The following is a 27,897-nucleotide window of genomic DNA, read 5'->3' as shown; positions in this document are numbered from 1 at the left end:
TACCATTGGGGAGTGGTGTTGCCGTGAGGTATTGGTCTGGAGCGATGTCTAGATGGGCGATATGTGTCAAAGTAACACCAGCAAGAAAGATTTTTTTATGCTGCAGAATTGCTAAAGTTCACAACCTGAGTACTTTCCCCCGCTGACTAAAGAAAAACACAGTCCAAGTGAGGACTATAAGCTGAGTTGATACACTCCATAAACACTGCCACTGTCACAGCAACTACTGATCATTTCCATTAACAATCAATTCCAATATCAACACATTAGCTTTCATTTAAACAACAGATCAAACTATAGATTGTTTGGTCAGTGAAATGTCGACAAAACTTAAAACATTTCCATCTTTCAGGTTCATAATTAGATTGATTTGATAAAGTCTACGTCACCCCGGTTGCTTTGCATGCACATGTGCACGTCCTCCTGTGTGTTTGTGTGCGTGTGTGTGTCTTTTGATGCGGGTCGCAACATGCTGACTCCTCCTACATGCCCTTCAGCATGTTTGTCTCTTAGCAACAATCCAGAACATGTCACATATGGCAGATTGGCTGGAAAGACGTGCACACACACAGACACACACAGCAAGAGATGAGTGATGAACAATACCACTCATGGGGTAGTTTAACCTTTGCTGCAATGAGCAATGAGTGTGTGTGTGTGTGTGTGTGTGTGCGTGTGCGTGTGCGTGTATGTGTATGTGTATGTGTGTGTGTGTGTGTGTGTGTGTGTGTGTGTGTGATAATAAGAATTCAGGAGTGACATTTGAGGGATCCAGTCAGTGAATTGCAGTATCCGGGTCAGTGCTATAGGAGATCAACCAGAAGTTCTAGCCTTGTTCCTGCCGTCCAGCATATGAACAGCTACCCACTCCATTCATGCACAGTTTACATCCCCACAGGAGCTGAGCTGACAGTTTACAAGTAGGGACACAAATGGTCACCATGTACTGTAGTGGCTGAAGAGGAAGGCTGGTGAAAACATGAAGGCAGTGATTCATCGTCCCCTCCTTTCCAAGCAAATAAATACGTCCTCTTCACCATCGGCTTGTAATTTAGATACTTTTCCAAAATAATAAGATAAAAATGGAATTGGATTCAAGTGAAGTGTTCACCCAGGGGTGACAGTAAGGATGCCAAGCAGGTGGAGCAGAGCCATAAATCAGAGTTGTGGTGACCCACAGGAAACAGACTGGCTGCCAAGCATTTAGTGCATCTCACACACACAAACAGACACTACGTTTCCACAGCTTCAGAGGACCTTGTGTTGACTAACACTCACTTCCTGCAGATTTACCGCAACACTGACCGCAACCAGTACTGGACCAACCCTAACCCAATCCTGGTATAAACCAAGTCATCAGTCTAAAATATAATTATTTATGTGACAGGGCTTTTGGTATGTACTAAAAGCCTGGCTGATCAACACAATGAGACTGAGTACTCAGATTTATGTTCACAAAACATGATCAACAGACTAATATTCAGGATTTGGTAAAAATATGTTTGTGAGAGAAAAGGCACTGGGTGAAATTAGTGAAAGAAAGCTTGAAATTTCTATTTTTGGTGTGGCTGCTCACTCAGTGTCATAAAGTTGAATCATCAGTTGGACAAATGCCAGCTTGACTCTGCTTCTGGACTTCCTTCCACCCTCAGGTGAAATACACAAAGGGCTACATGACATACAAATTAAGCATTCTATGCATAATGGCCTTATGCCACCAGTGTAGCTAGTCGGCATAAAGGATAGTTGACAAAGGGAATTAGTTCTGCTTGTTTTACACATTCACACTGCATTATTCACTGTGGAAGGCTAACTTTTAAAATCATGGCTGTCCAGGTGCATCCATCCCACTCTGTGTAAGAGGATCATTAGATTAAAGAGAATCATTAATGCTGCGCAACACTTTTAGACAAGCAAGAAAACAACCCGGCTATAGAAATATCAAAATAGATTTTAACAAAAAGCATTTAGCTTTTTACAATATGCACGTTTGCATATTGTTTTTGTTTGTCCAAGTCCAAAGGAGATTTTCTGAAGTATTACGTCAAAGCTGTAGGACTGAACCCGAATATCCGAATATTCGATCCCAACGGTGGTATCCAGATATTAATTTTGAGATCCGAATACTGCTACGGAACGGCCCGAATATTCGGATACTGGTCATTAATAGGGCCCGAATATCTGGAGCCCAGAAACTGCTATTCAAGCCAACCCTACAAAGCTGAAATCTGCAGTGGCTTTTAAATAATATATGCATTGTATACAGGAGTGTACCTACAGACAAAATAATCATTTAAAACACTGAAAATCATACATTTAAGTCAGTTGTTTTATTCAATTTAGGATGGCGACCTGCAAGCTTTCATCAGGTGCCCATCTGTCCACGTGTTTTATTACATTTTGGAATTGAGATAGAGATAAAATGTGCTTCAAAATCATGCAACAATGCATCTGTGGTTTTTCAGTCCTTCGTATTGTTCAGACTTTAGCATTCCTGTCTGTTTGGCATAAAACCAAAGCATCCATTCCAGAAAAGCCAATAACCAAACATCAGCATAACTGTGTTTAATTCTCTTTCATGCATTCCTCCAGTCAGCCATCTGAAACAAAACCCTCCTGACAACACAGCTCCTTCCTAATAACAGCAGACAGCGCTGTGTATGTCCTGCATGTGTGTGCCCATAAACACAGTGCGCGTCACAGAAACACGCTAGTTATGCTTTGATCAGCCTGACCTGTGCGTAAAGCAGAGCTCAATGAACGCATTTGGATGCGTTCGACAAAGAGGAAGAGCATTTGTACTGTCTTGTCCTGCTGCAGACGGCAACCTCAGGTCGATCAGACACCTTCATGTGTTTGTCTGTGTGGATGGAGAGGCTGTCAGCGAGGCACGATCTGATGAGTGAAAGTTGAAAAGTGAACTGACAGCAAAGGTGAATATGTATGTGTGTGAGGCGTGTGAGCGTGTGTGTGAAACAGAGAATGAGAAAGACGCAGTGCATTAATGATCGTGTCTGATATCAGACGCCTACGGTGTATAGTACAGAACTGTCAATTTAGGCCCCAATTATGCCCCATCGTGTTGCTCCTCAGTTTGTGTATACGACACACATTCATTCACACACACAGACGCACCGACACACACAGGCAAATGATGCGAGGTGACCTTGAAAAGCGTCTGGATAGCTGGTGTGTGTGTGTGTGTGTGTGTGTGTGTGTGTGTGTGTGTGTGTGTGTGTGTGTGTGTGTGTAGGCATGTAAATGTATCCCAAGCATTTCCAGCTGAATCAGTAATGAGCATTTCATTACTTCAGCCTCAGTTCCCCAGGGAGGAAACACAAACACATGCACGCCCACACACACACACACACACAAGCACATGATCGCACATACCACACACACACACACACACACACACACACACACACACACACACACACAGAGAGCAGAAAGAGCATGGTAGAAGGTAGCTGAAGATTATACCCTCAGCAAGTCCTTATCAGAATCAAATTATATAACGATAGCAAAATATAAAAGTAGACAAAGACAGAAAGGAGACAATACACAGTGAACTTCGTAGTAAATATACATTAAGAATAAATTCTATCACCTTTGACACTGCCTGCTTTCTGTACTGTGCTGAACCTGGCAGTAAAAGTAATGGGATTCTAATATTCTGTTATTATTCAACATTACTCACTGTGGTCTGTCATAAATGTCATTTATTGACTTTAAGAAAGAATTTAATCAAATCAGCATGCTTGTTTAATTTACTCACGCTGATGGGAATCTATAGATGCTAAAATTATTCATGTGGGTAATTTGCCATGATATTTTTAAGCAATTTAGTAAGCCTTTACTGTGCTGTATTGGATGGTAGTATGTGACAAATATGATGACTTTAAGGAGCTCTAACTATTCTACACAATAAATACTTTGAAGGGGACATCTCAGAGATGTAAATCCGTGTTAAATTTGCATACGATACGGCATGAATTGTTGGGTTTTATGTTGAGAGAGTTCATGTCATGTCGATTTTCCAACTGAAACACCTATTTTGAATGTTATGATGGCAAGTGTGATCATTGCGTATCATTCCTGTACATATAGTAGGGTCATCTTCCACCACAGTAGGCTCTGTATCTTATTGAAGATGCTTTGTTATCATCTCACTTAATGAAGCAATGATTTTGCACCTACAAATAAGAACGAAAGCCTACATTTGGAGGTTTGGGATCTGCTGGTGGCCAAAATCAGGGGATTTGTAGCAAGGAGATTTAAGTTTGAGTTTTATCTTTAACCGTTGTTATAGTATTGCTTTTTGACTTGTGTTTTGACCTGCTTTTTGGATAAGTTTAGGTATCAAAGCTACTTGGTTAATCTTAAAAATCATGGTGTGGTTTAAAACAAACCCTGTCAATTGTTAGAAACTCCATTTTGTACGTTTCGAAGGAAAAATCTCTACACGCATTTGTTCACATTACAAAAGGTTACTGATATCATTGGTGTAGCTTTCTCCGGTCAGAATAGGCACAATATGGAGAGATAACCGACATTTAACTTGACAAAGAAATACATCAAGCCATAAAGCACAAAACCTAAAAGGAACTCAGAGAACTGATTATTTCCATGAAGACCACAGCCTGTTAATAGCTCTGTGAGGCTGTAATAGACACTAAATGCTAATGCAGAGCTAGCATGCTCACAGTACCAATGTTAAGATGCTGATGTTTAGCAGGTAGGATGTTCGCCATGTTCACAATCTTCGTTAAGCTAAGGTTAGTTGTGTGAACAATTTTATCTAGCAAGAAAATACAAAGGACAGCAGATGTGAAGCATTGGAGGTCATGAAGTAAATTTAGACCTGTTGATTACACTACATGAAAAGAAAAGGGGTCGCCAAACAGATATCCATCTATCTATACGCCGCTTAATCCTCATTAGGGTCATGGGGGGCTGTAGTCTATCCCAGCTGACTTAGGGTAAAGGCAGGGGACACCCTGGACAGGTCACCAGTCTATGGCAGGGCTACATATAGAGACAGTCAATCACACTCATATTCACACCTACGGACAATTTAGAATAACAAATTAACCTCAGCATGTTTTTGGTCTGTGGGATGAAGCCGGAGAACCCGGAGAAAACCCACACATGTACAGGGAGAACATGCAAACTCCATGCAGAAAGATCCCAGGCCCAGGCTGAGACATAAGCTGGAACTTTTCTTGCTGCAAGGCGACAGTGCTAACAACCATTCACTGTGCAGCCCCCAAATAGATATGATTACGTCAAATTTATTTCAAAAGCACATTTGACAGCAATATGAATTCTAGAGAGGTGTTGAATAATTAAAATAGCAAACAATAAAACCACAAAAAACACAATGACTAAAAAGATTAATGTGAAAAAATACAACAAAGTAAAAATGTAATGTCATGGTGCCAATACCTCCTCAAATCAAAAGTCAATGAGAAAAAGTTGGGCTTCAGCAGTGACCTAAAAGTTTCACAAGTCTGAGTAATTCTCTATTTATGAGCCTGTATCTCAGAACATCCACCACATCTGCTTGGTTGATGATATGACGTTGCAAGTTTTGCTAGATACGGCAGTGTTAACCCATGTGAAAATTTAAAAAACAAACTTATCTGAAATCCTGAAACAGAAAGAAGAAACAAAAGTGAAAATAGGGAAATACTGGTGTTTCATTTCTATTAAAAGACAAGCAGCTGTTTTTGTACCAGCTGCAGGCACTAAAGAAACAACTGTTCTACACTCACATCCAAAGAATTACAATAGTCTAATAGGAGGTAATAATGGCAATAATATTGAAGGCTTTCGGCGAAAGATAGGGTTTAACTTGGCTAAAAGTCTTAACTGAGAAAAGTTAGTGTTAGACTGAGCTGAACTGTTTATCCAAGATCACACCACGGAAGATAGGCTGTATGAAGCAAAAGGGCAAAGATTAGATTAGTTAGTTTAGATTCTTTAAAAACTCCAAATGTTACCACAGATAAAGTCAAAGAATCACCAGTGTCATGACAACACATATCTGGTAACTATGGATGTCTTTGCCAAATTTCTCACTCCATCAAGTAGATGTTGAGATTTTTCACAGAATAACTGAAACTTTGACCTGCTTGGTGGCTCTTTTAGTCAGGAATCAGTCAATGTAAATCGACTGACTCAGTCAGTCTTATTTATTCGGGGTGAAATTTTAATACGTTTCTTCAAGGACTTCTTCATGTCTATCATTTTTTAGCTCTAGTGGTGAATAATCAATCAAACTGAGCTACTCAATCAAAATCAGAAAGTACAGTTTCAACAAATCTGACTGATGTATTTACTTTAAAATACAATTTACCTCACAGAAGGTATTCTTAATGATACCTAATGGTTTCTTTGCTCTGTGTTCTGCTTACTATAACACATCACTTATAAAAGTCCTGCAATGGAGCAGATGATCTAAAGTTTGCTGGAATTGACTAAGGATGGATAATTGTGATGTCTGTATTACAATTAGTCGTGGGACGCAATTAAAAAAAATGTATCTAATTATTAGAGGCTTTGTAATGAATTAATCGTGATTAATCACATTTTTTGTCAAATAGCAATATTTGACACAATAAGCAAAGATTTTCAATTCAAATAAATTTTGATTGACGACTGAATTGTTGAATAGACACATACATGAACTTAACAGGGCTGCACATTGGAGTAGTGGTTAGCACTTTCGCCTTGCAGCAAGAAGATCCCCGGTTCAAATCCCAGCCTGGGATCTTTCTGCATGGAGTTTGCATGTTCTCCCTGTGCATGCGTGGGTTTTCTCCGGGCACTCCGGCTTCCTCCCACAGTCCAAAAATATGCTGAGGTTAATTGATGACTCTAAATTGCCCGTAGGTGTGAATGTGAGTGTGATTGTGTGTCTATATATATAGCCCTGCGACAGACTGGTGACCTGTCCAGGGTGTCCCCTGCCTTTGCCCGAGTCAGCTGGGATAGGCTCCAGCACCCCCGTGACCCTCGTGAGGATAAAGCGGTGTATAGAGAATGGATGGATGAATTTAAACAGCAAAAATGTTAGTTTCATTTATATTTATCTGCATTTTTCATCTGTCTACTACATTCACAGATTACTGCAAACTCAAAGTGTAATTATAGCGATTATATTCAATATTTTAAAACTTTTTATAAACTTCAGCACTTTCCGTGTCTTGAAAAGTGGCCTATTATGGGATAGCTACACCATTTGCTGCTACCAGGACTGTCGTAGTTAACGTTAGCTCTGGTGCTAACGTGTTACATCGAGGTGATACTGTTGGCTTGAAGTGCTGCGTTGATAAGAAAACTCTTTGTTGCTCAATTTGCACACAACCACGCTTTTATCCAAGCTGCCATCCTGAAGATTTTTAAAAGCAAATTTTCCTCGCAACAAGCTCAGTGTGGTCTCGCCTTGATTCACTGTTCAACAAACTTTCTTGTGCTGACATCACTCAGTGCGTCCTGTGCAACTTCTTTGTGGCTACCATACGGACTTCAGATTTCTTACTGCCTCCTATCAGGCTGGAGTGTGCATCAATGTTATTGGTGTGCCAGAAATTAGGGAACTGAGAAAGGTGCGATTAAACACATTATTTCTTTTAACACATTATTTTTTCTGTAATCAGTTAATCAAAACTAACGTGTTGAAGTCCCAGCCCTAATTACAACATCATAATCAAATTAATCAGCTGGCTTATCTCCCCAAAACGAGTATTAAATTACAAACTTGTGTATTTTTTCAGTGATTATGGACAACAGCTGGGTCAAATTTTTGGGTGTGCATCTCCACCATCTTCAGACTAGTGACCTGTCCAGGGTGTCCCCTGCCTTCGCCCGAGTCAGCTGGGATAGACTCCAGCACCCCCGCGACCCTAGTGAGGATAAAGCGGTGTATAGAGAATGGATGGATGGATCTCCACCATCTTCTCGATTTCTCCAATATTTACTCTGCAGTAACACCACGTGCTATGAAGTATCATCCAGGTTAACAGTTAGTGCTTGTTTTCACATAATGTGGATTATAATAGCAGTTACCGCTTTGACTTGCAGTGGAATGTCTTCTGAAGGTCACACTCACCCAGGTTAATCATAGCCTCAAGACGAATCATAAAACATTGGGTGGAAACATGCAGAGAAAAAAAACGAGATGAAGACGGAGCCGCGAAGGCAGCGAGGGACTAACTGTGATTGGAGGGAGATGAAAGAATGAACAGAGACGAATGAGTCTTTGAAGGCTGCACATCAACAGCAGCCAGTGAGGGTGTTGTTGGAGGTGCAGCTAAACAAAGCAAGGGCAGCAGGCTTCTCTCAAAAGGTCAAGAAAGGGAATAACAACATCCCTGCAGAGGAGAGGACTAATAAACAGATGATGTCTAATCAGAGTTGCATGAACAAACCCACTGAGGTGGAGAGACAAGCAGAGGGTCAGACAGAGAGACAGGCAAGCAGGAAATAGGCAAACAGACAGGCTGATAGACAAGCAGACAGGCAACCAGTAGGACATGACAGGCAATAGAGGAGATGCCTGATAAGGGTGATGGGTGTGTTGATAGCTTGTGTGTAAGGAATCGACCATACGCATTGCTAATAAACAGGAATTCTGCGATGTGCGGCATCTCATGTAAAGTTCACGTCTTCTATTTCTCTGTGGGCATGTTGAACAAAGAAGAGAGCAGTTTTTCACTTGGACTGAGAAAGACAGAGCAAGAGCAAAGTGAATGTATAATTCTTTAATGAGCCGCGTCTCCCACCTTAGGGATCTATCATTTAACTCCACTGCTTATGAACCACTGCCACATGCTGAACACACACACACAGCGTGGGAGCGTATCATTTATGATTGTCTCTCATTCTCGCTACACCTACCGTTAGCTCTTATCATTCTATATGTGCACATGTATGCGTGTGGCAGCTGAAGTCTCAAGCTGTGAAACCTGAGCGACGTAAACAAAACAACTAAAGTACTGAGAGTAGGAAAAGGCCAGAAGTTAAAAGAGAAATACCAGCTAGATGATAAATAATGAGGAGATCTCAGTTATGCTTCAAAATACATTTACATCCTATTAGTTTTGCTAAATTTGTTTGGGGGGAAACATTGCTAAATTGCTGCCTAGATTATTTTCCTTGGTCGTGTTATTGATAGTCAAGGAGGTGCAACATTTGGCTAGATGGCTAGAAAGAGCAAACTGGACAGTTGGAGAGCATTTTCTATCTATGACCGTTATCCTTCATCACTCATCAGCTGGAATGATGTATTTTAAATGGCACTCAAATCAAGGCTAACAAACTACACATTGTGAAACCACAATGCATACAATATAAACCATTTTTAGATCAGGTAAAATCACAGCAAAAACAGTTCCCTGCTTTACAACAAGAGTGTGAACACAACTAAATACTAGTTTCTTACCTTTTCTGTCATCTGTAAGGACACATACTTGTTCAATCACTATTTCCTACACACAGTTTTCATCGTAAGAGCCCATTGAATAAAATTAATCACATTTTAATGAACATAAAATGGAGAATGTTAGGGGTTTAAGGACAAAGCTGGGAGCACATTATTTAATATATCTGTCTTTGTTAAAAAATCTTTTGAAAATACCAAAACCAATAATGTGTTGGTCCTTCTGATACATTTTGCTCGTCCTGTCCTTTAAACCCCCAACCCATTCATGACTGAATGTGTTAGTCTTAAAAAGCAGCTCACGGCCATTTCGAGTGGCAACTTCTGGGGCTGAAAAATTAGGCCAATGCAAAAGTGACAAAAACTGCAGTTTCTCAAATGACCACTTGAGGCTGGCCCCAGAATTGAATCAATCCCTACAGAGCCCCCATGTTAGAATGTCAAGGTTTATAGCAGAAATGGACATGTTTACAGTCTGGTGTAGACAACGGTTATAGTCTCTGTAGCTAGGGCATTGGGGATTATTTTCAGCCACTGTGTGGTGTCAAGTATTTACAGCAACAATAAAGTACATGTGGGCTGCACTCAAAATAAACTACATATTTCTCTAATAAAGCACATGTCACACTGGTGCGGCTCACTGATGCGATTTCAAAACAATGGAGCTTTATGACATAAAGGCTTTGGAGACACCTGTTAGGATCAGTTTGTTTCTGGTTTATGTGTTTAATGGGGTTTATTGACAGGAAAACACACAAAAAATGTAACCACAGTTATTCTTCATTTAGTTTCCAGTAGGAGCTTTGGTTGGTAAAACAAATATGATCTATGAACATTATACACTGTGAACAGTTCTATGCTTTAAATACTGTCTCACCACGATAGATAAAAAGAAACTAGAATTCTTTTCTCTAATATTCATATACTAATGTATATACATATATATATATATATATAACTAGTTGCACATAATCTCTGCTGTTGTAACAATCTAATGACTACAGGTGAAAATAAAGCATAATAGAAAGAAAATGCTTTGGCCTGGTTTTCCAGGGTAAAGCTGCTGCATCAGTCAGACACTCTGCATTCATTTGATGTTATGCACTCTAATGTTCTCCAGTGTATGCATGTACAAAGAAAGCAGTTTCATTTTATAGCACTGATCAATCCAGTTCAAAGGCTCGCTCTGGGAACTTTTATACATAACTTTTATAGTCACCAGTGCAGATTAGAAGCCTTGCCAGACTTTTTATTGTTCTTTCTGGCTCTCTTTGGACAGCAGTGGATGCTTACGAATGCAGATCAAACTGTCCTCGGGCAGAGGGGCAGCATTTTTAAGCAGTGGAAAACACTGGCCTTTCCCTTTAAGATGAAATAGCTTCTAAAAGGCTTTGCGAATCTGGCCCCAGGGAAGTGGGGGAGAGGCCAGCAGAGCCGAGGCAGAGATGATGGAGGGAAGATACATGGAAGGAGGGCAATAAAGGGAAAATGGTTCTGCAGTGTACAATATCCTGTTGTATTTCTATTATTTATTGCAGGTTTATGGTTAGAACCAAATACTGACAATATTTTAACTGGAAATTAAACTGAACATTCACTATCACAGCAGAAGAAATGAGAATATACAGGAAGCCCACTGCACAAATGCATTTTATACTTGACCAAGAGAGATGGCACAAAATATGCCACACCTCCTCCCTTAATATATCTCTCCATCTCTTCCTCCCTTCCTCCCTTTCTCTTTCTTCATTGTCATCAAATAGGGACCCATGGGAGGACAGACCACCTGGTAACTATGGTTACGGGGATTGAGTGCCCCTTGCGAGTACACATTCACACATTCTCTTACATACACACTCACACACCAATGTACACTTGTACTTGGTAAAGACACAAAGAGTTCCAGAATACATTACCAGTGATGCAGGGTAAGAGAAAGCAGCCTGGGGTCTTATGGGAAAAGATTTGGTGCTTTCCAGACCGGCATTAGTGGTTGTTATGTGACTCATGGATACCTGGAGGTTTCAGTATTCCCAGCACCGCCACCACCACCACATCACAGTTTATATCATAGCAATTATGGTGACACAGCATTTAATTTGTTAGAGAACAGAAACGAGAAAAGAAGAAGAGATGAGACGAGAAGCTGTGATTACATTTACATTATTGACGTTATAGGACCTGGATATGTCTGGGGAGACAGAGAGATCGGAGAAGGGGCAGTTAAAGAAGGGATTGAGGAGAGAAAATCAATCAGTTTAATCTTGGTGAATTCCAGAAAAGGGGAGGGTGAGAAATGGCTAGACGAAGAAAGAACAGTGAATGAGAAACAAAAATAGTCCCCTACAAAATAATACATAATTTAAACAAAAAAAAATAGCTAACAGTAACTAAATGTGACTGCTGATGCAATATTACTGTTTTTATTTTGAGACTTCTGTGCTTATTGGCCTATATCAACGGCTAACCTCAACGAGAACAATGTGTGAGGATAAACCACATAATCAGCTCGTCTGGCTTGACTTCACTGTCTCTCTCTTACAAATAAATAAATAAATACAATGGCACAAACAGCGCTAAGTTAAGCTCACTGCTTTTAAGTGCTACTATGTTCGGATGCCTGGCTTTTTCCTTTTGCTTTTGATGTGCGAACAATGTTTGCCAAGTGATTCTCCCTTCTCTGGGCTGAGATCAACTTGCCTTGATGTGGAAAATGGACTTATATCAAATAATAATAGACTGTGTACTGTCTCAGCAGGACTAAAATAACTTCTCACTGTTAAATGGCCCACATAAATAAAACAAAGGCATGGCGTTTTGGAGCTTGATTTCTGCTCCTGGCTGATATCGCCTGGCACCACACCTCCCCCTCTCATCCTACTCTTCTCTTGTCCTTCTTCAGTTTTTAATAAAGCCTGGATGTCATGACAGTTAATTACGACCAAGAAACAATATATTCTTTTTGATTTCACCCGCCTTTCTTAATATCTGCAGGACAGGGACAGAGAGAGAGAACTTAAGCTCAATCATGTGTTACAGAAAACAGCAGGTTGATATTGAGAAAGACATTATAAGTCAAGAAGCGACACACTACTGGATCCGTTTCAGTCAGTCAGACAGAGAATCAGCATCCACAAAACACAATGAATTACACACAAACACACTGAAGATGCAGATGTCCTGTCTGCACAAATGCAAACGCCTTTAAATCTTACACGTAAAGCACATGTTGGGCACACATGCACAAGCGAGAGGCTATAAAGATTCATTTGTGCGTGCACATCCACACATTCACAAACACTCTTGTTGTCACGCAAACAGAGTTTTTGTTTCTGTGCTCTTCCTCTCCTGCGAAATAATAAGCTCCACATTTCAGTGATTCGGATTTAGAGAAATGGCTTGTACACAGAATTTTAAAGAAGGAGAGTCAGAGAGCACAGATTTAGTGGCAGATCTATAAGAACAACCACAGGTGGACTGCTTTTATTCATTTTATGGTACTTTATTCATAATTTAACTCAGGACTACTGATTTAATGGACAATTCAGACATAAAATGTACAAATAAATAAAAGAGTAAATGAGTTTTTCAGGCCTATCTCTGTGATTTGTGTGGTCTGGTTGATCCTGCATCACTCTTTCAGCTTCAGTGCATGTGAGGCTTGTTTATATGCATAGAGATGCCGACAAGTAGGGGAAATGCAGAAAATCCCCTTTTGTCACTCTTTATGGAGATTCTCTCTCCAGGAATTCATTGTGGCCTGAAAGGCAAGATCCCAACACATTGCCACCAGCTCGCTAAATCATAACCAGCAATTTTCTCTGTAAATAGCCAATAGTTTCAGGCCCAGCGGGAGGTGTGAGTTTCTACAGATGTGACACATCAAGGTCAATGGGAAGGGTATGACAAATGTACCCACAAGTACTTTACTTTAAGAGCTGTTAAAGAAGGGGGTGTTGCAGTACATACAGAGCTGTGAAAAACCATTGGCCCCCCTTCAGATATCTTCTATTTTTGCATATTTGTTACATTTAAATATTTCAGATCATCACACTATTTTTATATATATATAATACAGATAACCCAAGAAAACACAAAATGCAGTTTTTAAAATATGACTTCATTTAGTGAAGGAAAAATGCTGTCCAGGCCATCTTTCTCTTCGTGAAATAGTAACTGCCCCTTTAGTTAAGAATCGACCGAATGACGAAATTCATTTGACAATTGGGTTCAATTTCACCAGTCTCCCCTCCTATATGATTACTGCCAGGCTTGTTGAATCTAAACATCACTTCAGTAGAACCTGTCTGGCATTGTGAAGTAGCTAAAGGGTCTCAAAAAGCAGCACCATGCCACGTTCTAAAGAGATTCAAGAATAGATACAAACATTGACATTTATCAATCTGGAAAGGGCTACAAAGCCATTGTTAAAGCTCTGGGACTCTAGAGAATCACAGTGAGAGACATTATCCACAAATGGAGAAAGATGGAACAGTCGTAAACCTTTCCAGTAGTGGCCGGCCTACCGACATTTCTCCAACAGCACACTGACATCTAATGCTGGAGTCACAAAAGAACCCAGACGAACATCAAAAGAACTGCAGACCTCACTGGCCTCAGTAAAAGTACGTCTACATGATTCTACAATAAGGAAGACACTAAGGGAAAACTGCACCCATGGGAGAGTAGCAAGGCCCAAACCACTACTGACCAAAAAGAACATGAAGGCTTGTCTGGGATTTAAAAAAACAAACAAACAAATGTCTAGATAAGCCCCAAAACTTTTGGGATAACATCCTGTGGACTGATGAGTCAAAGGTGGAACTTTGGAATCTTCTGTAAAGCTAATACTCCATTTCACAAGGAGAACATACCAGCAGGGAAACATGGCGGTGGTAGTGTGATGGTTTGAGGACCTGGATGATTTGTCATAATTGAAGGGGCCATGAATTCTGCTCTCTATCAGAAAATCCTCCTGCAGAATATCCACCACCAGTTATTGACCTAAAGCTCAAATGGGTTCTCAGAATGACAATGACTCACAGCACACAAGCAAGTCCACCTCTGAGTCACTCAAAAAGAATAAAATGAAGGTTTTGAAGTGGCCGAGTCAAAGTCCAGTCTTGAATCTAATTTAGATGCTGTGGCAAGACCTCAAACAGGCCGTTCCTGCTTGTAAACCATCTAATGTGGCCAAATTAAAACTATTCGGCAGAATACAGTGGGCCAATAACTCCTCCATGGAGACGTAAAGTACTGAACACAAGCTAACAAGCTAATCACAAACGTTTAACTGCAGTTGTTGCTGCTAAGGGAAGCCCAACCAGTTATTAGGTTTAGGGGCCAATTACTTTTTCACAGGGATGATACTGATTTTCAATAAATCTTCAGTAAACTGTAATTTTAAAATGGTGTTTTGTGTTTTGTGGGTTATCTCTATCTAATATTAATTTAATAGAAATAGTAATTTGATGATCTGGAACATTTAAGTGTAAGAAATTTGAAAAAACAGAAGACCTCAGTACTCCAGTAAGCATGTTTGATTACATTGTTTTTCCTGATGTGCAAATGCAGGACCCCTTTCTAAAATGCAAAATATGAATTTTGCACATAAATGAGGCTATCATTTGTAATCTTCTGCCAATGGCTTTGAAATATTGTGGTTTATGAATGAAAATGTTAACATTCAGTTAGCTGGACCTGTTCCCTGCCTTCACTCTAAGTCAGCTGGGATAGGCTCTAGTCTCCCCAACACCCTAATGAGGACTGAGTGGTACATAGATATGTGCAAGCGCTGAATAACAGATGAACTTACATACAGCACTGATCGGAGTCTTCTGAAAGTGACAGAGAAGGAAAGATGTAGCAGCCTAGACAGTCAGAGAACACAGTACTCTGCCAAGGCTGGTCAGTCATTGTATCATTTCCGATGAATAAGTCTAATAAGTCCACAGTGGTCAATTTATAGTAGGATTGCAATCATGCGATCATCAGCAAGCAGCTGTAGTGTTCACCTGTTGTCATAGCTACAGTGAAGCCGTACCGCTATCTGGCAATGATACAGAAATCTTTAACAAATCTGTAGATCCAGACGACTATAAGCCGCATCACTGCCAAAATCTAATCACTTGGTCCTTGTGTCATTTCTGACCTTCCCTGAAAATTTCATCCAAATCCACTAGTCCGTTTTTGAGTAATGTTGCTAACAGACAGACAAATGCAAGCCGATTGTCACATAATTCTGTCACGTTCTTTGGTGGCGTAAATATCCCCCAGTATACATAAAGATAGAAAATAACTTTGCTTTTTCCACTTGGTCATGTCATGGCCTAGCTTGAGTCTGCAACCCGGCATAAAATATAAAGCACAATGGGCCAGAAAGCTACAATGGCGTTTCACACCACAGTAAGAATACACACTGATGACTCCAGTAATGAGAAGGACAGTGCAGGGATAGTGAATGCGACAATGACCTTTGACCCTGTTAGATTCTGCCTTCGGGGACAGAGATGACATCACCAGGGCGCCCATGAGGATGACACGACCTCTGATCATGAGTAACAAGGTGCTGAAGCAGAAGAATGAGTCCTGTTTTACTGAATTATGACAATCAATCCCGTGACGCAAGCACAAGCTGACCCCCAACAATAAAACTTCGGTGCTGTTGCAGCACAATTTCCATCCTAATGAAAATACAGAAAATGGCAACAAACGCTCCTGCTATGACTTTATTGATTTGACCTGAAAACTACTGCCGCGGGTCAGCACCAATATGACCACAGAGACTAAGTTACAAAGCACTTGGGTGTCATGGAAAGTTCCATCACCATAAAGGTGGCTGAGGTCTTCACATACGTTGACGAGTTGATCAATGTATGTGTTTTTCCAGCTAAAGATAGACGTGGGTCGTAAAGCTTTCCACAGCGTATAGATTACAGCAAGGCTGAACTGTTTATCCTACAGGCTTCTGGCTGGAGATGACATAATACTCACAAAATACTAGATCTGTTTGCACTGATGTGTTTGAAAAAAGGTTGCTTCTGTATGTAAAAGACCCAGTGTAAACCAGCTGTTGATTCTGATTAAACCAGACTAAACCTGTATTTTTGAATACGTTTCTTACTATAAGCCATGGGGTCATCCCTAAAAACACTGTCACAGTTAGAAGGACACTGGTTAATTCACATAGCAGATGTCTGTTAGGTGTTTTTGTTTGCACACCTCTCTCTAGCTTGAAATGAATAGGGATCTGTTGGAAAAGGGTCATGTACAGGGCAGCAACTGCTGCTTAGAGCACTGACGTCATGCCCTCCTTATTTTGCAGTGTAATTTGCCTTCTTATTATATTAAAGTGTAACTTAACACCCACAGAAAATGGTGTTTTTGCATTGCCTTAATGAAGTGTTGAATGCGTATACTTCAGGATGTCAGCACACTGTGAACACACTGTCGAGTGTGTTTACACTACAAAAGAGAGCACTTCTGAACAGAAAAAAACAATAATGAGAAAATGCGAATTAGGCTTGCTTCGAAGCAAATAAACTAAACTGTATAGTGTCGTCTGAGGGTGACGGTACAGGCAGTAATGAAGAGAGTAAAGAAGCCACAATAAAATCAGTTGTTTACCACCTAAAACACCTTGAAGAAGAAGGAAAAAACAAAACTTGGCCATCGGGAGAAAAATGGAAAGAAGTTTTTAAAAAATATGGAAAGTTGTAATTATCCATTCATGTCTACGGTATTCAACGCGTTTAATGCTATCAAGAGACGACAGCAATAAAATAAGTGGAATCGGTTTATTGGTCATGTAATGTTCACTATGTCAGAAAAGTGTGACCAACTCCTGTCATGTGTATTATGGGTATGTGTAACATTTTTTCCAAACATAAAAAAAACACCTAAATCAAACATTAAAATATTTTTTTATTTCTATTTTGCAGTTTCCATTAACTTTTTCAAATGTGACATTTCTAAATGCACATAAAATACATCATGGAACCACAGCTAGTGATGCTGGGTGTGATCAGTTTTACAACAGATGCAGAACTTTGAACCAGAATGAAAAACAACTACATTTTTTTCAGTCTGTGTTAATTTACTGAATTAAGTAATTTAAGTTTGATACAGTAAATCAACACAGCCCCATTCAGCCTTTTAGGGTTTTTTAATTTTTAATTTGGATTGAAGTCAAGAATTGTATATTTTGGAGAGAAGTACTTGAGATTTGAATCAAAGTTCTTATGTTGGCTTAGTGGTAGCATTAGTGGACACTGTAGGTTCTCCTATAATGCAAGGGTGAAGTGAGCTACCTGATGCTAAATGTGCTAAGTGGCAATTTAAAAAAAAATTGCAAACCTCCACAATGCAAAGAACATTTTAGACACAGACATTTATCTATTGTCCCTTTCAAACACTGAAATGCCTTGTGGAACAGAGCTGCTTCGCTGAGCTTACCTAGAACCAAAAGCTAGTTTGTTTATTAGTGCATCACATTTAAGAGTCTAAGGACCACACAGTACTCTAAAGCAGAGCTCTCAGGCTGGTGGGAGCAGTGCAAGAAGAAGCTCAACCAAAAACACGTTTTAAATCTGTGGGAAACGCTGCACTGAAAATATTTCTTACATCAAGGACAGAAAACATTACATTTGGCCAGTAACCTCAACATGGAGCAACTTTATCTCATCAACAATTTAAATCATAGCAAACATTTACGACATTCGCTCTGTGGGATTGCCTCAAGGCTCCAAGGAGTTCCCAGATCTCCCTGTGACACCCATGTATTATGTATAAGTTAAAGCTCGACGAATAAGTCAAGAGATAAATGAATAATTTCAGCTTATTTTTCTATTTCTGTTTTTGTGGTGACCTGGTTGTTAGTGCATCCTTTATCCCGGCTGAGAAGGAGAAAAAAAAAGTGCAGAGAGCAGCAGAAAGGGAGAAGGAAAAAGTGAGAGAGAGGAAGAGAGAGGGAGGACAGTTGAATCCATCTCAGTACTATCCCTCCCTCTGGGCATTTCCCTGCTGGCACACGATATGTGGCGGCTGCAGCATTTAGAATCTCCACCACGCCAATAAACTAAGTGTGTGTGTTGCCTTTTATTTATTAATAGTGTGTGTATATATACAGTATGCGCGTGTGTAATGTAGGAATCAGAACCCCTATATTTGCAGAGTGAAAAGACAAGCTTGCAAAAGTGCATCAACTCCGTATATGCGTGGGTGTATGTTTGCTAATGTTTGTTCCTCTCTTTTTGTGTGCTTGCCCGTGTGTTTGTGTGCACGCGTGACTCACCGCTCTCCTCACCAGATGCTTCACAGCCATCTTCATCATCACAGTCGTCTCCGCTGCCTCCATCTGTCTGCGCGCTCCCTCCCTCCTCTTCCTCCCCTCGTCCTCTCGCTTTGCTTGCCCAGCCGAGCTCCACTAACAGCTCCTAAAGAAAACACACACACATACACACGCAAATGTCCAAACACATTACACATGCACTCCTAAGATACACAAAAACTCACATTTACATCTTTAGTCATGCTGGTGGGGTAACTCTGAGGATGGCAGCGTTGGTCAGCTTGTCCACCAGTATTGGATGGAAGTTTACGACATATTCATGCTCATCAGAGGGCTTATCTTACAAACTTTGGTCATTTCCTTGACTTTTGAGTCAAATGTCACAACAACTAAAGCGATAATTATCATAAAATTTTGTGCACTCTTTAAAGGACTCCTCAGATAAACTTTCAACACTCAGGTAGTACCTGAACTTTTTATCCAGCACCACTATTAGGTTAAAATTTCTATTTTGTCCACTACTTAAATATTAGTAAAACAAATTACACTTCCATCAGAACCAGAAATACTTTGTGTTGAGTTCAAATTAATAAATCTTGGCATGCACAAAGGTTTAACGAAGAATGTGGACCTGGTAAATATGACCTGCAAAGCATCAGACCGGCGAGCTTGACTGGATGCTGATTGTAAAATTTAGCTCAAAACACTGCTGTGCCTAACAGAGACTGTATATTTAAGATGGACCGATGGGACTGTGAAGCCACCCACTGGTTTGTGAATTTTGGTTTTGAAGCCTTGAGTTTGGCATTTGACCATCAAAATTTTAGTATAAAAAAAAAACAATAATGGGAAGGGCTGACTAACAAATAAAGGACACTACGCTCTCTGACACAGTAGCGATCCATCAATCATAAGGTAGCTCCGATCTAAAACAAACTCTGATTTATCATATATTTTTCTCTAAATGTGAGCATGTTTTAGAAAATCAATAACATGCTAAATTGAAGAAGACTTCAAAATAGTGATTGGGACTATAAACGTAATAGGAAAATGTAGGGTAATTTTCTCATAGACATCTGTGCAATCACTCTGGAGGAGTCATCCCCTGCTGGTCGTTAGAAACAATGCAGGTTTAGGGCAAGTGTGCATTGGCTTCACTCTTAAGACCTGTGTAAGATTCCCAAGTAAAGTCTCATAGAATTTCAAGCATTGTTGTAGGTTTTGTAGGTTCTAAACTTCTTTTTTGTTGTTTGCTTTCCCCCCCCAATTTAAGGCATATCACAAACCTCAGAAGGAGTTACATTAAGTGCAAAGAGTATAAGCTTCCACTCGCAAATCAACAAACAAAGCATTACAAAAAATAACAGCAAAGGTCAGGAAAGTACTGTATTTTTATTTCAAGTTATTTTTAACTTATCTGTAAGTGTGTGATATTAATCTAATAGCTAAAGTACATGTCTTCTGGTCAGATACAGTTTTTTGTTGTTATTTCAAACTGGCTTTAGCAGTGTGAAGCTATATTTCCTTTGAATTGAATGGAAATAAATTGAATTTAGAATGCTCTGATAATTGTGAAATGATAATGATATTGAAGCAATCATAGAGAAGAAATGCTAAAGCTAAAAATAGTCGTAGTTCTGCTGTATTTTTCCAACTTAAGGCACAAAATGGCCAGAACATACACAAACACATAAACAAAAGCACACAGGTCTTGGTCAGAGTGTACATTAAAGGGTAACTGAGGTCATGCTGTCTCTGAATGAATCCATATTCTCTCCTACTCAGTTAAGTTACAGTGATGCTGTGCTGTGTTTCATAATTGTGATCCCAGATAGAAAACTCATGTCTCCTACAGCTCTACTATTGAGGAAAAAGTTTATAACATCCACTCAAATATTGAGTTTTCACTTTGTTTCAGTCAGTGGTTGTACAATTTGATTACTGTATTCATAACAGACAGCACAAACTTTTGTTCCAAGCAAGAAACCACAAAACAAACCAAACCAAAATTTTAGTTATTAAGTTCTCACCCAAACACGGCGACAGGAACATATAATTGGTTCACAGTATGATAAATGTGTATGGTGAAGAGTCAAGGTAGGTAATATATAAATTCCAGCTGAGGAAGGCGATAAGGCAAACAGCCACCAGTTTTATGAAGGAAAAAGATATATTGTACTGACATTTTATTTTTCTCAAAGATAAAACTTCTATATATACAGCGACTGTGATGGCATAAAGATTGTGACATCTATCGTAATGATTTATATTACCTTACACTGGTGAAATATGTCTGGAAATTAAATATTACAAAAGGCCAAGCTGAGAGTCAACTGTTCAGGATTTTATAATTGCAAACATCTTTTAAAGCTTCATTGTCATGCAGGGAAAGAGTCTCTTGTTGGTAAACAGCCAAAATCTATTTGACTCTTCAGTATTTAAAGTCTTTTTGACTCTGCCTTACAAATACAATCTCTTTAACACAAAAACATAAGGTATGAACTGCTGCTACTTTCACTGACACATACTGCTTTATATATGCATGCATGTAACTGGATCAAAGTTATACTAAGTACATCATACATACAGTAATATGTGAATAACAATTTGCTATTGTTATGTGAGTATTTTCATCAAAAACTAGAAAAAGCACATGATTTTCAAAGTAATTGGTGATGCTCACTGTCTATGTATTAGGTATTTTTTTGCTTGGACAGGTGAAAATGGGAAGCAAACAGAGGGACATCTGGCCTCCACCGTGCTGTAGGTGTGTGGCAGCCATGGAAACAAGGGGAACCAAGGTTATTATATGACAGCATGTCCGAGGGGACATGGAGACAGACTAGGCACTGTGTGGTGATTCACTATCATGTCATCGGACTGCAAATGAGGGCTGAGGGAGGACAAAAATACATTACAGCAATGTTTCCACCAGGACTGTTTTCTTAGTCATGTGGAAAGTCTAGAATTTAAGCAGAATTTGGGCCATGTGGCATTGAAACTCTCCAGTGAAACCAACAGGCCAACAAATAAAATTATTCAAGGGTGGCTACTCCAGAATGGGCTGTCCAGTCTAATTAATGAGAGGAGGGAAAACTGAGGTGAGGACTTTTGGTCTTAGTTTTTTATTTGCATACGACAAAAATACACAAAAAGCACAGAGAGGTTGGAAAATCAAATCTGGATAAAATCTAAAGGTAATAAATGGCAGTTGTATGAATTACTTTGTTTCTACTAGTCCAACAATGAACACTTTGACAAGTAACTGTTTGGTTTTTAGCAAAATATCAATTATCAACAGTATCATGTTGTACAAATGGTTATACGTAAACAGCTCTGCGAAAGATCCAGATAGGCTTGACGACAAAATGTGCAGCAGAAACCAGCAAAAACCCTCCGCATAACTTACTTACCTTTTACGAATGATCCAGCAACTGTACTGGTAATTATTTATAATGAGTGGTTCTGCAAAATTCTGGAATAAGTTCAACAAAGCTTTCGAAAGCCAATGTTTCTTTCAGAGCAACTTTTCTGAAAACTTTTTCTTCCAGAACAGGTCACATTACATCACATCAGAGAGTTGCTGCTGTCTCAGCACACCGTGTAGAAATAGCTGGTAGTTAGTCTAAGTAACTGGGATTTCTGTTAATTACTTTTTCACAGTATTTCAACATGGTGAATTATTGTGTGCAGGTTGCAGCCTGTTAGAACATGGAGTCCACACTTTTCCTAACAAGCTCTTCTGCGAGTGTGTTTTGTGCAGGTGGAGAGACTTCACTGTTAAATAGGTCATGAAAGATGTGGTGCTGTGCAGCGCTCGTTTCAGACAGGAGGGTTATGTTTCCGAAGGTGTGATAGAGTTTCTGGATGGGATGTCTAATCTATGGCTGTGAGAGGCTCGTAGCTGTCGTGGTTCCTGCGGTGCACACAGCTGCTTCAAGCATCAGCAGCAGGTTCAGCTGCCGGCACCGGCAGGAGCAATGATCATCGATCTGTCGAACGTTCAGCTCAACCAAAACATGAACTGTGACCTGTGAGTTTTCTTTTAAAATTCTAAATTACTCAGGTCTCCCCCACCTCCCTCTCCCACGCGGCACCACAAAATGTGATATTAATTCATGTAAGACAAGTGAGATATGACCAATACCAGCTGATTCTCAAATGCTAGATTCTGTGTAAGGTAATATTTATACTGTTGTCAGTATCAGTCAATATTAGCTGTCTTGTATCCTGATAAGTAATAGCAAACTAGCACTGCAACATAACACAGTGTTACATAAGTTATCAAATGTCTCATAGGAAGACACCCTCCTTGTTCTGCCGTTGGTTACTCTTACACCACTAATTCACTTCTTGCAGAGAGTCTTTATGTATCCAAGTTCTTATCTGTCCCTGCACCCAGCAGGCTATTAAAGCTGTGGTCATATCTGCATGAACACACAATTTCAACTTCTTCAGTGTCAACACTACTGTTACTACCTATTGTTTAACTGGACCTAGCTGTTTTGTTTTCCCTTTGGTGAGCCAAATAGTTATTTCTGAGGATAGTAAAACACTCAAAAACTATTCTCCTTGTTATTATAGACACATTTATAAAACTACATTCTGCTGCTTCTTCTTCTTACACATCAATCCCCTGAGGCTGCCGGCCTACAAGTTGCTCTTTAAATTACTATTTTTATCAGTACATGGTGACTACAGACTTCCTGGAATCAGTGCTGCACATTATCACAACGTGTGCTTATTACTGAGCTCTAGAGGTGGTTGTAGGATTCTGTTATGTTTGGACAAAGCCAAGATAGCAGTTTCCCTACTTTTCCAGTCTTTGTGCTAAGCCAAGCTCATTGGCTGCTGCCTGATAGGAGAGGGGCATCAGTTTTCTTATCTGACTCTCATTAAAAAAGCAACTAAGAGTAGTTCCCATTATAGTGAAATCCTTTAAACAAGAAAAGCACTCAGAGAGTGCAGTAGTCTGTCAAGGCTGCACAGTCGCCCTATCATTTCCGACGGTTGAACTCTTAAAAAAAATTGTGGCAGAAGTCAAACCACTGTGGAATTTGGCCTTTTAATATACATGGACCCACGAACAAAATGACCTTGGGTGAGGTATGGATAGAGAATTGCATTAGCTAAATATGTAGCAGGTGACAGGAATTGATGGGACTCGGAAACACCCCCACAATTTAATCAATTGTTCCTGGTGGATTTGTAGTAGGATCGCAGTCATGTGATCGTCAGCAGGCAGCTGACATAGTGTTAACTTGTCATGGCTGTTGTGGCACTGTGCTGCTATCTAGCAATGATACAGAAATATTTAACAAATCCATGGATCCAGACAAAAAGCCGCATCATGGCCAAAATCTAATGAGGTGGTCCTTGTGTCATTTCTGACCTTCCCTGAAAATTTCATCCAAATCCGTTTGTCCATTTTTGGGTAATGTTGCTAACAGACAGACAAATGAACACCAATCGTCATATAATTCTGCCACGTTCCTTGGGGGTGTAAATATCCCCCAGTAAGCATGAAGATATACTAATGTTGCTAACAGGCAGACAGACAAACGTACATCGATTGTTACATAACTCCGCTGAAGCTCCGCCTTAGTGGAGTAATAAAATGGAGATAAGTGTGTGATTAGACACAAACTCTGATCTCCTCAGTGAAATTAGGATCACTGAACGCTGTCAATGGATCTAATACACTCCAGTGTTTTAATGAAGCCATCCCTGCCCATGCTGTCATCTGCTGCCACTTAAAAAAAGCAGCTGAGCAGTGGGGGGAGTGCTGCCCTTTCGACACGGGGCAGCCCCCACAGGGTTGATTAGACTCAACTTGATTGGCTGAGCATGAACATACAAATTTTAATTGAGAGGATGAACGAGTGGCTGCACTAACAGAATCCCATTAGACTGCAAAGCCCGTGTGAAACACAAGCCGCTGCTGCAAAGGTCTGATTAACACGTAATACAAATTGGGACAGTGAGAGATAAGAAGAGACGAAGGGAGAGACAGACCTTCAAAACAAGGCTGATGAAATAATTAAAATTCCAGAGAAGCTTCTTTGTCCTGTTTCATATTTGCTTCCTGCTCTCATCCTTGTTGTGGGAGTGTGTTAAAGGCACACATGACAGCCATGAATAACAATTAATAAATGGCGAGCATTTATGTGTGCGCCTCCTCCAAAGAGAAATTACCAGGGCAGCTAGAATGAAAGAAACACAGCCCAGGACTTTAATTTCTAAAGGTGACTGAACTTGTTCAAAAGACAAAACCAGCAGTGTGTTTGTTTATGTGCATTCTCTCAGTTTATTAAAAAGATGGAAGGACTGCACATCCTTTGGAACAGAATATAGCTTGCAATGCAGATGAGCTCTTTGGTTCATGTTGTGACCTGTTAATAGTATCGTGATCAATCCAGCAGGCATGAATTACAGATCCATAAATACTGATCTAACTTTCCTTATCCTCAGCGTATGTTGATCTTCATAGAATCCCATTTAGCATTCACAGAAGCCTGAATGTTCTTTAACTCATGTATGCCCGCGACATGTATGCCTTACACAGAATTAATGGGCCTGAGAAACCAAATCTCATCCATAAATGATTACATGGTGCACGTGCGGTGTGTGTGTTTGTGCGTGTGGCACGGGGGGATGCTGACTTGGCATTTTCCATCCATGTAAACGCAACGTGATTAATGGACTCAACACCCAAATTAGACGGAGCACAGAAAGAGCTTCAACAGCAAAAAGAGAAAAATAAACCTTAGCATGTTCCATCCAATGAGTTTTCTGTAACCGTCACCAACGCTTAGATTAACAGAACGTATCAGGCTTTTTAGACAAGCTTACACAAACTGAAAATACGTGCCAGTACATGACAGGTGTCTTTAGTCATTTTCAAAGCTAGATTCAGACTTGATGAAAGAGGTTAAGTGGAGACTGTTGAGATTCTGTAATTCACTTTATGATACAGTACGAAGGTCCATCTTGTTTCATTCATGGAATTGGAATCGTGATGCTCTGCTCTGAGTGTTGCTGTACTCATGCTGTTTCACTGTGATACTGAGCTGATGATCACAGGAAATGCTTTTGCTAAATGCGTGTTTCTGGTCACCGACAGGTCGAACATAACGCAGCCTTTTCCCACCTAATTTCATGCTGTTTTAAACAATCTCCACCCACATCAAAAAGCCCAAACAGAGCTCATGTTGACCATGATAGTTCTTACAGTCCTCACAGAAGTCGATATATATATTGCCTTCGTGGTAGGGGTCAAATGATTCTCGGTTGTACTGGATATGATATTATATTTTTCTTGTTCTTGATTTTATTTTTTTTTAAATGGATTCCTGATACAAATAAGTGCATTTACAAATGTGCTACTCTGACTCTGAAGCAGCCACCTCTTTCTATGTGCAGTCAGTGTTCTTCAGCATTCAGTAACATCCCGCTGCAGTATCTAACTGGATGCACGATAAGTAATAAACTGCCATCAACAATGAAGATTAAATGGAGAAAAGCTCTTGTTTAATTAAATTAATCTAATTCATGTCTTTTGAGTACAACATAATTGAAGGCATGTTGGAGTAAGATTTAAATTTCACTACAAATATATATCACTTCCAAATATCAGCGATAAATCTGCTTGTTTACTAATAATCGGCATCGGAATCCGTGAAAGATGATATTTATCAGCCACTGCTCCCTACATACAGCATGACCAACTCATTCTCATTCCCACTGTGTCTGACAAAGCCACGGGGTCTTAGAGTTATGCATGAGGTGTCCTTTGGTGTTGGTGCCACCTATGTAAATAGCTGATGTCGATAGAAGTACAGGAGGTGTTTTTAGCAGAAAATAGCTACACAAGAGGCCTGGTGGTATTGTAAGTGACAGGATTTTAACCCAGCAGACTGAAGTTCATTCCCTGTGTCTTTTTTCCAGTTAATTTTCTACTTGCTTTTTGGTTAGGTTTATGCGCCTCACAAACCTTGCTTTGTTTAAGGTTTGGGGTAAAACACATCAACATTACCCACACAGAGCAGCAGTGATAACACCAGCCGAGGACACTCGACTATGGACTGTGGCACCATTTTTCTGACACTCTGATTTAGGTCTATCAGACTACCCTGCTGTTGAAAAATTGATGCCACGGGGTATCCAGTGTGTTCAAATGCGATGCCAAAATTTCCTGACAAAGCAGCAGGATGAGCGTATGTGAAACCAAGCTTGAATGACCCAGTATAAACCCAGCTGAGAGGCATACACAGCCTGAAATCTTATCCCTGGCTTCATCAGCTTCATGGTTATGGCTATAAGGAATATTATTTTAAAGATCAAGTCTGACAATTCTTCATTACTGCCAATAGACATCATGTAACCAATCATGAAGTGATCCAAAGTGCTGCTTCTGTAACCAAAGCTGCTACTTCTCAGTGCCATAAAGCTCAATTACTGTCCAGAAACTATTCATGTCACATCAGTGAACCACACTTCTGAGCCGGATGTGCTGGTCTTTTATTACTGGCAGAATGGACACATTTATTCCATCCCACATATACATTTTGCTGTCATAAGTTCTTTGCAGTGCACCAAATCCACCACCGAAAATAGTTCATAAGAAATCGACTATTTACTCATGTTTGAATAATATTTGATGAGGTGAAGAATGGAGAGAGAAAGCTGCGGACTATTCCCTGCTCTTTCACTTTATTATATCGCGCTTCTGTTAGAAAATAAAACCATAGTCATAGACATATTTTAAAGATTTATATCTTTGTAGCAGTGGGTAGAATTTCAGAACTTAGAGAGTGTTGAGAGACCTATAGACTAACACAGTGTTGGTTTTGGTCTCATATTAGATTTACTTGACAATAACAAAAAATACAAATCATTGCCAGGTTAATCCTTTATTGGCGAGCAAACTATGTCCGACTGTCTCTACAGGCTCCACAGCCACATGGTCCTCAGCACAAATAATGAATCATCATTATGAGTAACATTCATGTATCATTTTGTGGGATCGTATTCATATGACTTTATGAATCCACCATGCAAATCGTATCACCACATTACCATACTGTGCAGGGCTTTGAAAGTGCTGCATAAATCTAGTTTAATTGTTGAATTAATTAATTTATTATTGCATGTTATTATCTAC

At 39.8% G+C, this 27,897-nt stretch overlaps 1 protein-coding gene across 2 annotated transcripts in view; it reads right to left on the bottom strand.

Moving 5' to 3' along the window:
* LOC110961574 (glypican-5-like) overlaps positions 1-27,897 on the bottom strand; it is a 70,212-nt gene that overhangs the window by 6,987 nt on the left and 35,328 nt on the right. Inside the window, exon 9 of one of the 2 annotated variants that reach the window (XM_022209252.2) lies at positions 18,750-18,879. In XM_022209252.2, the coding sequence (XP_022064944.2) occupies positions 18,750-18,879 (130 nt within the window). Of the gene's footprint in view, positions 1-18,737; positions 18,880-27,897 lie in introns of both variants that reach the window. The other variant, XM_022209251.2, reaches the window with a different exon arrangement.

The sequence above is a fragment of the Acanthochromis polyacanthus genome, chromosome 4, assembly GCF_021347895.1.
Source record: "Acanthochromis polyacanthus isolate Apoly-LR-REF ecotype Palm Island chromosome 4, KAUST_Apoly_ChrSc, whole genome shotgun sequence".
Taxonomy (NCBI): Eukaryota; Metazoa; Chordata; class Actinopteri; family Pomacentridae; genus Acanthochromis; species Acanthochromis polyacanthus.
This window is presented reverse-complemented; position numbering and strand designations above follow the sequence as displayed.